Genomic DNA, 11,660 nt, shown 5'->3' with positions numbered 1-11,660 from the left:
ACGTGACTGACAGAAAAGCAGTTGCGTAAGTCTGTTTGGTAAACTGCCTGCCAAAAGTTTTACTGATGAAGCACTACACTCCAGATGCGAGCTCTCCTTGAATGAGCTTTTACTTGCCACGATTAAAGCTGTCAGTTTAGTTTACAAGGTTGTTCTAAAGTTCCTGTAATATGTGAGCATTTCCGAGCAGCTTCAATGCAAACGAGTATTGGGAAGTAAAATAACATACGGATATGGATACGTGGAAAGACGGCAACACAGGCGATCTGTAATGTGGTTTGCAAAGAAACAGCTGGTCACAGCATAAGATAACCGTTTTTGTATAGCCTGCTATAGGCTATTGTCAAGTAACGATTAACTCGCAGCGAGTCTCAAACAATTCAAAAGCTCGCGCCTTGAAAATGGGGCGGAAAAATGTCTGTTTCAACACAAGTGACCAGCTTGTTTACAATTAAAATACATAGATGAACTGAAACACTAACGTTATAATAATGTGTGCGGTCGCACAACTGAAATTAGATCTATACTAATCTATAAACAAAACCTCTTCAATCCGGGCGAAGCCGCCAAGTCTAGCCAAGTTAGTGGCGAACATGACGGACGTGATGGCGGCAAAGTTTGTTGCCTGAATGAAGTGATGTGCTCAGCAAGCCTCCATTAACAAGAAAGTGCGTTCCGACAGCTCTTTCACTTAAACAAATTAACGCCTGATTTGCCGAATATGGAAGGCACACCACCCGCTGTTCGCCGTGGTCTCGTGCCTCTGCAAGAGTACCTGTTGCAGGGTAGCATTATGGACGGCGCCTGCGAAGTGCTTCTCCACAGGCTTCGAGGACTTTGCGACAACTCGGACTCGCCGATCGAAACGTTCCAGGACTACGAAATGGTTTTTCAGATAAGTGGGTACATTCTTGGACTTGCTGCTGTGATATTAGCTGCATGTAATGAGCCAAATGTTTTGGGACGTTGTTCTTGCCTTAGCGAGAACTGCTAAACGCCGAAACTCCGAAAAGTTTAGATGTACAACACAGATCGTTCATAAAAGATCGGCACGCATTCTGGTCAGATGGATCTCTTGTGAAAGGGATCCTACCTGCTAGATGCTTTTTGTTTTGTGGTTCTTTAGTTTGTGTGCGTATGTGTGTCGTCTCGAGCAGCAGTTTACCTTTACGCATTCTGATCGAACTAACGGTTGGACTAAATTATATGGCGACTGCAAAGGAACCCCACACAGCGCCCTTATTGTGAGCCTTTCCTCTCGTTTTCTTTCCACGATTAATAAAATGATATACCTGAAATATAATGCGTAGATGTCTCATTATCAGTGCATTTTCTGTCATCAACTTCATAATCTTCGCAGGAGGTCCCACAGGAACACCGCTCTCTGTGAGAGCAAGACAATCACTTGATAGCCCACAAATGCCATGGTAAGTACGGCGACCTTGATTGCAGTTTCTTTATGTAGCGAACTAGTCATTTCTATGTAGGTGACAGAATAAACAAACCGAATGTGCAAAGGGAGTAAACTTAAAACTTTTTATCTCGCCTGGGGCAGCGAGGTTAACTGGCATTCATTGTGACATCCCTTGAACGCTTAAGCTACTGGACGCTAAACGTGAGAAAGGTAATGTTTCGAAGAGAATGTAAAAATGTGCATTTTCCTTTCCAGGCATCTACGCTACTTGGGGCAACCAGAAGTTGGTGACAAAAGCAGACACACTGTTGTGAGAAGCTGTATAGATGTCAGCACATCCAACAATGTTGTGAACTTTCTCAATGAGATGGGTTTTCGGTTAGCCATCATTTTCATTTTTAATCATGTAAATATGTATAAACATCACACATACACAAAGAAAAAGAGAAGCAGACCATCAACTGTCTCTTGAGAGGAACACCACACCCACCTGCTTCCACAACACTACATTTCCATGTTTTTCCTTCAACTAAAGCAAATCGATAATGAATTTGTACTGGCCAGAAGAAATTGCACGTCTTAAATAGCCTCATGTTCTCAAAGCCCACAATGTCATTAAGAACCAACTTTGTATTGCAGCCAGAATACTAGCGGGATAATTCAAGCTAAGCAAGTTGACAGAATTACCTCATTGTCTAAGCTGATTAATAAAGACGTTAATAGTTTCTTTAACCAAAAGGTGTGATTTGCTTGACTGACGGGAAGAATGAGGGGGGGAGGGGGACAGAAGAGGTGCATGGGGACAAAGAATGGTTCCTCTTCCAGACTTCTTCGCAGTCAATCAAGCATACCAGAAAACAAGTTTACTACCCCATATGAAACTTTCCCCCTCCTGCCACTATCCATCAGTATCAGAATTTGTGCTTATAAGATATGAAGTATAACAAAAGTATTTTTTAAAATTTATAAATGTGAGTGAAATTCCAAATGCCTTTTTTGTAATTGTTTGTTAAATTAAGGTAACATTTTGTTTTTCTTCTGAAATTAATTGCTCATGCAAGTGATTCGCCAAAACCGTGATCCCTGTAAAAAAAGTACAAATAATAATGATGCAAGTGTTAGTAAAACAAGAGATCCATTTTGGATATCTGTTCATCTTGTCCTGTTCTGTTTATGAACCAGCACAATGCCTACATTAACTGCATGCCATAAAACTTGGGCAAAGCTTGATCCAACATTCAGTGAATGGTAATGGTGGTTACTTTAGTCAGGTGGGTGGTAGATGCCATTCAACTTGTGTTTATTCCAGAGAGAGAGAGAGAGAGCAAAAGGGTTTAATGAAAGCTGATGATGAAAGCTGATGATGAAGTTTATTCCATGGATATATGACCTGCTCACAACTTTATAAATCATGATTTCTTTGAGCTCAAAATGTGCTTTAGAATACAGATAATGGTAATGATACACAGATGCAGCTCAGAGGGTTTACTGTATTTTGACTCTGGACACTTGTGCTAACCTAACTTACTGTCTGCTTTTTTTCAGGTTAGATTTTGAATTTGTGCTGAAAGGACATATGTTCCAAAAGGGACGCATGAAAGTCATTGTTGCCAAGGTGTTCCGAGTAAGATATGCCAGTAGAATTTCTATAATAGCAAACAGCTCCTTTCCTGTTTTCACCTTACTGCTATTGTTTCTCTTCACCTGTAAACCTTATTTAATTGGGAATGCAGTAGATAGTAAGCAGCAATATTCAGGATACACATTGAACTAGTATAGAAAGGAACACCTAATTTGTATTCCAGACGACTAAATGGTCTTGCTTCCTCTGGTGGAATGAAAAAAAAATTATGCAGATCCAATGCATATCTTAGATTCTATGTGAAGCAGTCCATCAAATGCTACAAATTTGCCCATTTTATTTCTGCTTCTTTGGCATAACGGAAACTGGTGCATGCGCATGTGTTCTCACACACTAGTGCTATACAATGTGACACGCTGTGATTATCTCAAAGAGCCAGTTGGTGTTGACACAGTATAAGTACTACACATGTGATTGTGGCCTAATGGATAGAGTTTTGGGATGCTGTGCTGGGGGACTGAGGTTCGGTGCCATCATTGGGCAGACAACTCAATTTTAGAGCACGGCTCTTAGGCGCCCATTCCTGCAGTGCGCTTGAGTGTTGTCCCTCATAACTGAGCGAATGAACACAGCAAAGAAGGAAAGCGAACGCGGTGCGCAGCAGAAGGTGAAAGACTGTGATAGTTAAGAGAGCATGAAGAGGAAGGCGGAGGAAGAGGGTATGGCGAAAGCGTGATAAGAAAAGCATAGTGCTGCACAAGGCAGGCTTTGTGGCGTCTGTGTGGAAACAAAGTGCTGCATGAGTGGAGGTGTGTCTGCGGCGACTGCTGCGAATCATGACCACACGTCACCCATGCACCGCCTGTCGCGATCTCCTGATAAGCGAGGCAGTTGCGTGACACATTGCTCCGTTTGCAATGTGCCGCACGTGACGGATTGTCTACGCCAGCCAGCATGTCACGAAATCAGTGTACGTACACAGCTAAACTCAAATTTTGCATTACGGAGTATCGTAATTGTCGGTGAACATTTCTTCCTTTTTCTTTTTAAATGTGAGCTGTTCGGCAAGACAGTAGCAGTACCCAGAAGCCATAGTCAGAAAAGTTGGGAGGGTTTGCAAAAAAAAAAAAAAAAGAGAGCTTTACATTAAAAGTGATTGATTTGTAGATTTTTAAATCGTAACGCAACATATGACGGGCTAAGAGAGATGCCACAGTAAAAGGCAGCAGATTAGTTTTGGCTGCCTGGGGTTAATAACATGCACCCATATCAGGTATACAAGCGTTTCTGTGTTTTTTCCGCATTAAAATGTGGCTGCCGTGGCCAACATTGACACCCGTGCCCTCATGCCCGGCAGCAGGATGTCATAGCCACCAAGCCACCACAGTGGCAATCGAAAAGTATTGCGAAGCTCTTTGAGGAACATTACTACTTAGCATGCACCAGCAAGTCATGTACCAACGCTTACTTGTGTAGCTGTTGTTGATTGAATATCAGTTTGGTGCTAACATGAAAATTATGTGACTACTCAGCTAAGGATGCAGTTTCTGTGTGCTGCAAGGTTTATGCAGCCGTCCTTGTTGTCTTGCCTACAGCTGGTTCAGCAAGGGAACCCTGAGAGCATAGAACCAGTCTCGAACTCCCACATCATCGAGCTGAGTGTTCTAGCCCCAACAGGGCAGGTGAGAAAGTACCCTTTCTTCTTGGCATGTTTCATCTCATAGTGCGCATATTTTGCATGTAGTAGTTGTATTGATATCCTGCATGCTCCTAATGTGAATATAATTTATAGAAATGGCGGGAAAGCATTGTACAAAACACTTTTGTGTTTTGCCCCATTGCTTATTCCGTTTTGTAAGCTTTACCATTACAAGGTAAGTGCTTAATTGTGCTAGCTGCTCTTTTATTTGTCCTTTTCATCAACTGAAAGCTTGAAAGTAGGCCTAAAGCATAAATCATGAACTACAGCACAAAATAAAGGACAAGAATGAAGTCAACACAGCGCTGTAGTTAATAACAAATTCACACAAACTCGTTCGGCTTTTTCTAAACATAAAAATGCTTTAGATTTGTTGCCTCCACTTAGCAATTGGTTACATGACTGGAACATAAGCACAGGAGCATATATTGTTTATACTATACTCACATTTGTTATGCCATCAATTGGCACCTGTCACATATTATAGAGCACATTACAACAGCTCCTTCATTGTAATGTCAGCGCACCGTCATGAAACAATCTCCTGTGTTTGGATAGCTTTGTATTAGCTAAAAGGAAATGCATGTTTAGTAAATAACAAAAGGTTGCATAGTATTTGTCACTGTCTTTCTATAGATATATGGTGAAACATCACTGCATCCATAATGCTAGATTACTGCTTATTATTAGCGATTGACTTGTAGTAGTATACAGCTTATTTCTGCTTGCGCCGTGCAAGTGGTGTGTGACGCTCAATTTAGTTATGTCACTGCCACCGATTTGTAGTAAACACTTCACACAGCATGAGAACAGAAAAAAGGTCGAGGCTCCACATCGCATGTGTGTCCTGTACTCTTTCATCATGTGCTGATTGCATGTCTAAGCACCTGCAGTAACCATGCTATGACTTCAATATTTTTTTATCTACCTGCCACCACAGTATATTTGTTTTACTGCAACTCAGTTCCACTGTCACCAAATTCCTTTTTGCGTATCAAAGAGTGCCACATACATGTCTGAAATAGTGGGGCTGGGAAAGCACTTCTTTCTTTTGTCATTTCCATGTTAGAAAGTTATTATTTCACGCATTGCACATGCCATCTTGCAGAGACCTTACACATTCTTACTTCTTGCAGGAATCATTGGGCGATGAGATGAAGGCATTTGCAGACCAGCTGAAACCGTATCCTTCTTTGGTTTGAATCTATGATCATCTTTGACTTGCTTTTTGTCCAATCACCTCTAAAGGAACACCAGAGCAAAATTTAAGCGTGATCTAAAGAACCTGTACAGTACCCAAACCAGAAACGATACCTCCATTCAAATTGTAATGAACAGGTTAGAGAGGCTCCTTCTATAACTAGCAATGAAGTTAGAAGGGCCTTGCAAGACATGAAATGGGGAAAAGTGGCAGGAGAAGATGGACTACCAGCCGATTTAATCAAAGATGGTGGAGACATAATGCTTGAAAAATGAGCGGCCCTTTATCTGCACTGCCTATCGATTTCAAGGGTCCTGGAAAACCGGAAGAATGCTACATTATACTAATCCACAAAAAGCGAGACATTAAAGAATTGAAAAATTATAGGCCCATTAGCTTACTTCCAATATTATATAAAATATTCACCAAGATAATATTCAATAGAATAAGAGTAACACTGGACCTTAGCCAACCAAGAGAACAGGCAGGTTTCAAGAAGGGATACTCTACAATGGATCACATCCATGTCATCAATCAGGTAATCGAGAAATCTGCTGAGTACAATCAGCCTTTCTATATGGCTTTCATAGTTTACTAAAAGGCATTTGATTCAGTCGAGATACCAGCAGTCATAGAGGCATTACGTAAGCAAGGACTACAGGATGCTTACATAAATATCTTGGAAAGTATCTACAGAGATTCCACAGCTATGTTAATTCTCCACAAGAAAAGTAGGAAGATACCTGTAAAGAAAGGGGTCAGACAATGAGACACAATCTCCAATGCTATTCACCGCATGCTTGGAAGAAGTATTCAAGCTATTAAACTGGGAAGGCTTAGGAGTGAGGATCAACAGCGAATATCTAAGCAACCTTAGACTTGCAGATGACATTGTCCTGTTTAGCAACACTGGGGACGAGTTACAACCAACGATAGAGAACCTGAACAGAGAGAGTGTAAGAGTGGGTTGAAGATTAATATGCAAAAGACAAAGATAGTGATCAACAGCCGGGCGAGGGAACAATAGTTTAAGATCGCCAGTCAGCCTCTAGAGTCTGAAGGAGCACATTTACCTGGATCAATTACTCACAGGGGACCCTGATCATGGGAAGGAAATTTACAGGAGGATAAAAATGGTTTGGAGTGCATTCAACAGACATTGTCAGGTCCCGACTGGAAGCTTGCCATTATCTTTAAAAAGAAAGGTGTACAATCAATGCATTCTACCGGTGCTGACATCTGGGGCAGAAACTTGGAGACTGACAAAGAAGCTCGAAAACAAGTTAAGGACCGCGCAAAGAGCGATGGAATGAAGAAAGTTAAGAGACAGGGAGAGAACAGTGTGGGTCACAGAGCAAACAAGGATAGCCGATATTCTAATTGACATGAAGAGAAAGAAATGGAGCTGGGCTGGTCATGTAATGCGTAGGTTAGATAACAGGTTAGATAATGGGTGCCAAGAGAAGGGAAGTGCAGTAGAAGACGGCAGAAGACTAGGTGGGGTGATGAAATTAATTTGCAGTTGCTAGTTGGAATCAGTTGGCACAGGACAGGGGTAATTGGAGATCACAGGGCGAAGCCTTCGTCCTGCAGTGAACGTAAAACAGGCTGATGATGATGCTGTGAAGCTCCAAATGCTTGTGATAGCAGAAGTATAAGAATTGGTTAAATTTTGTTGGGGGTCATCGAAGCAGCTGCTGTTAATGGTAGCAGTGTGGCAAGGCACGACGTGTTCCCCGGAGTCGGTCAACAGACTGCAGTCTCTGACACCATGTTGATCTGTAACCATTTGATGAGCACATGTCACTTTTCACATCGCAAGTACATTTTGTTGCAGTTTGTGTGGGTGAATAATGAAGAGCAAAATAGTGTATGCACTTGTTTACATAAATAGTTTGCATTTAATTCAGACCTGCAACATATGTTTGGTAAATGTAATTATTACCTACAGTGGTCGCTCAGAATTTGCGTTGTTAGGCGGCTGATGAAGTTGCAGCTTTGACACTTAGCCACAGTAGATGCAAAAACACTCACAAACATACAAAGGGTCAGATTTAATCTAAAGCACTTCCATTCCCCTTCAGTTAACATCATCTCCCATTATCACCAACCTTTCTAATCGATGTATCTCAATGCTTTCTGCTTGCTCAATGACTACGGTTGATCAGGCAAGATGACAAGAATGAATGAATAAAAAAAAAAAAGGATTGTTCCGCAGCATAGGTGTAGTGCTGTAACTTCAAAGAAAACATTTAATTGCCATAATTTGAGGTTTATAACTCTAGGACCACTTAGTGCTCAGTGGGGAAGAAAAATAAAGATTACTGCTTTCTATAGTGGCTTTCCTGACTCTTTGTTCAGCCTTGTGGAGTTGGAGAAGATTGATCACACAAGACTTCAACATATTTAACACCAGTGATTGAAACCTACAGCTATTCCCACTACCCTGTACATAGACTTTCATGTGCACAATAAACTTTTACATTGTTTGCTGTACTTGGCCTGTTGCATAACATTTTCCAAGTTTATCATTCTAGTGACATCAAGCACAATCTTCCAAGCCTTGCCTGGTTGGCCAAGGTGTAATCTGGGCCAATCATCGATTGCCTAAGTACCATGGAGCCTACGGAAGGAGAGCAAGAAAAGAACGCTTAATAAGAACCCAATGTACACTGGGCTAATGACCTCCTTGTGCAGCAGTGAGAACACGTACATGGCCTATAGTTGAAAAAAAAAACAATCTCATCAGTCTAAGTGGACGATCTGAAATTGACTGCATTGCAGCTTGCTCACAAGCCAAGCCCTGGGTTCAGTTATCAATTGTCTGCATGTTTAACCCCTGAAGCAATACAGCTTTATTGTGCGACTTGCAGTCTGGATACATTTGCATGGACACATTTTCAGAAATATACTATATATATATATGTGTGTATATTTTTTAACTGTTACGATCCTGACAGTCACCTTGCATTATATTTCATAGAAAGATGCTAACAATACAAGGCTAAACTTTTTTTTCAATTTCCCTTGAAAAGGTATGTCATATGCTCAGCCATTAGGCAACCGAGGTACGCGAGAAAGCTAGCATTAAAATTGCCCCAACACCAAGACATCGATGGCATCCTCAGCCTAGTGCCATCACAATTTGTGAAATGTACATTTTGTGTCAAATAAATGCAAGCTTATTTTACTTAGGCTTTACAAATAAGAAATAAACCCACATTTCAACGAAAGCAATGTGAAACAATTTATTTTGTTCCTGAGGTACTGTACCTACAGTTGAAAACTGGCTAACATTGTAGTTTTCTGAAAGGATGACACTGAATGCTTGCATTTCAGATGCAAGGGTTAGGTCGTCTTTCACAAACATGTGCGAGGCATGCATTTCCCTTTGATACGGGAGGCATACTGCATATGTAATGGATATTTGTACAATATATTCACTTCATACGTAAGGGCATGAAAGACCTGGACATAAACTGAAAACCAGCAAGGTTGCGAAAGTGCGAAAAACCTCGAAGTGGTGCTTGCACCACCTTGGAATCGCAAACCGGTATGTCTGCCAGCTGAAGGCATAGTACTCAAATATACTAGGATATTGAACCTTTTCACGGAGCTCTCGTGGGTGTTGTTATGTTTGATCATGTGGCGACGCATCCATTGCTTGCCTCAGCTACCTCCACTGCATCCCTGTTTACAATGGATTGCACGAGACCCGGTGCAGCTCGGCAATCACATTTAAGGTGCATATTGCAGACGGTGATCGGGTGGACGACACGAAGCTTTGGTCACAGCTTCAAAGGACATACAAGCACCTTGGGTGCTCATTACACCTTGTGCAAACAGCGTGAGCCACCTATATGGTGCTTGTATTAGAAGCGGGGCTAGAAATGTATTCCAAACTTACCGCTTTTGAATTAAATCAGGATCGGCGGGTTTCGCTCTTTATTTGGCAATCACTTTGAACTAGCAGCTTGTCATGTTTCCAGCTGACTCCGTAAAGCTCTTAGGTGTGGTCACGATCCAATCGTTCATTTTCCACCTAAACGCTCGCCGGTGTGCGCAGTTTCGACATATTTTTTTCTTGCTGTGCACAAGGGCTTGGAACATAGAGGCATAGATGATCTGTACTTTGTAATAGCTTTGTAGCAAAGACATCACATCGCTAGTCACTCGCTTACTGTGTGGACTGTTGCAAAACGTTCAGCTTCGAACATTCATGTGTAGTTGGTGTAGGTGTAAGTCGGTGTCACCCATGCTTCAGTGCAGATTTAAGAGCGAGCCCATTCATTTATTCTTGATATGGTGGGCATGAGTTTGTGTATATGTTGGGGTGAATGCACATAGATTGAGTGTGAGAAACTTACTATGCCAGGAAGCAGTGCTACTCCCTTTGTCACTGTGTAACGAGCGACACTCATTCTTGCCAATCTTTCGTGGTTTAAGTCCCCTTTTTTGGAGGTTAGCGATACAACGTTGGTGGAAGAGCGAGTTTCTTTATCATCCAGGATAGCTGTGCACTGTAAATGGTGGCTGGCAACACAGGCATTCCTTATGTAGCAACGATCCGTGGACTTAGTGAGATGTATTCTTTTCATTTTCTAATACGACAGTCACTATTTTCGCAGACAGCCACTGCACACGCCTTCACTCGACCGTTCCCCATTTTGCAGCATGAATGGAGCACAATGCATTAGCGAGCACTCGGTTGCATTTCCGATGGTTGATCGCACAGTAGCTGGGCAGACACTGTAATGGTTTCACATTCGTTCACTTTCACCGAAGCAACGTGCGGCACGGTGCCGAAACTGCCATCTCGTTTCTCTAGAGCAAACTGCTCTGCAAAACAGGTCAATAAAACTTGTTGCTTGTCTTTCTGTCTGCCTTTGTCGAAACATTGCAGCACTTCTTGCAAGCAACTTGGAGTATAAGTTTGCCAAAAAATTTCACTGACAGTGTGCACCTACGTCTTCCTATCACTGCTGCAGACAGTGTCCTAAGACAATCCTTGATATTGTTCATACACATGCTGAAAAATAAACATTCTACAGCCACTTGCTGCACAAGGGGGCACATAAAAAGCATTATTCATTAGGGAAGTATATGCAGTTGAAAAAGTTACCCTGCTTGAAAGCCATACAAGGCATGCAGTATGGTGTGCAATTCTGGTGTGACAAGTGCCTGATGGCGTTTTTCACTGGTTGATTCGGAGCAGGATTTCTTGCTCCGTGGCAACAAATCCTAATTTCACTGGTCGATGTGGAGCGGGCTCACGCTTTCCGCTGATCGTTTCGGATCAACTCGCTCCGCGCCGGATCGCTGTCACTGGCTCTGTTACCGAGGCGCAGATTCGGGCGTAAATAGCTCGCATCACTTCTGTGTTCAAGTGAAATCGGCAACCGGTCGGCACACACTCCTCCATGGGTACGCGCAACATCGTGTTGCTTTGCAATATGGTTGCTTTCTGTGCTGCTGTAGAGCTCGCGTTTAGCAATGAGAGCTCGGACGACGGCGATTACGAGGTGACGCAGGTGCTGTACGAAGCCTTCTATATACATTGTCCATGCACAATCCTTGCGGGCGCGACATGGAAATGATGGACCCTGCGGCTGCCATGGTCAAATTAGGCACAGGGTTGCCGTGGAACGTACAGAGCGGAAGTCTGGCATGGTTTCCGGAACCGATTTGTGTGACGTGTACGCAACTGCCTGTGTGATCCCCCGCGGAGTGTTTTTGCGCGCCGCTGGCCGATTCGGATTTGTGA

The 11,660-nt window shown here is 42.5% G+C and overlaps 1 protein-coding gene across 1 annotated transcript; it reads left to right on the top strand.

The window, feature by feature from the left end:
* Positions 1 to 568: 568 nt before the first annotated feature.
* MED18 (mediator complex subunit 18) lies at positions 569 to 8,392 on the top strand. Its single transcript, XM_075688993.1, has 7 exons — positions 569 to 899; positions 1,361 to 1,427; positions 1,670 to 1,792; positions 2,960 to 3,038; positions 4,592 to 4,678; positions 5,832 to 5,878; positions 8,258 to 8,392. The coding sequence occupies exons 1-7, from the start codon at positions 722 to 724 to the stop codon at positions 8,304 to 8,306; spliced, it is 630 nt and encodes a 209-aa protein (XP_075545108.1). The 5' UTR covers positions 569 to 721; the 3' UTR covers positions 8,307 to 8,392.
* The last annotated feature ends 3,268 nt before the right edge of the window (positions 8,393 to 11,660 follow it).

This window comes from Dermacentor variabilis, chromosome 4 (genome assembly GCF_050947875.1).
Source record: "Dermacentor variabilis isolate Ectoservices chromosome 4, ASM5094787v1, whole genome shotgun sequence".
NCBI classification, from domain to species: Eukaryota; Metazoa; Arthropoda; class Arachnida; order Ixodida; family Ixodidae; genus Dermacentor; species Dermacentor variabilis.
Note: the sequence above shows the minus strand (reverse complement) of the source record. Positions and strands in the feature narration are given on the sequence as shown.

What these genes read in the sequence shown, in the direction of transcription:
- MED18 (XM_075688993.1), top strand. Translation starts at nt 722, where the DNA reads ATGGAAGGCACACCACCCGCTGTTCGCCGTGGTCTCGTGCCTCTGCAA. An exon ending in GATAGCCCACAAATGCCATG is followed by an intron (nt 1,428 to 1,669) that starts GTAAGTACGGCG and finishes TTTCCTTTCCAG; the next exon opens with GCATCTACGCTACTTGGGGC. An exon ending in TTGTTGCCAAGGTGTTCCGA is followed by an intron (nt 3,039 to 4,591) that starts GTAAGATATGCC and finishes TCTTGCCTACAG; the next exon opens with CTGGTTCAGCAAGGGAACCC.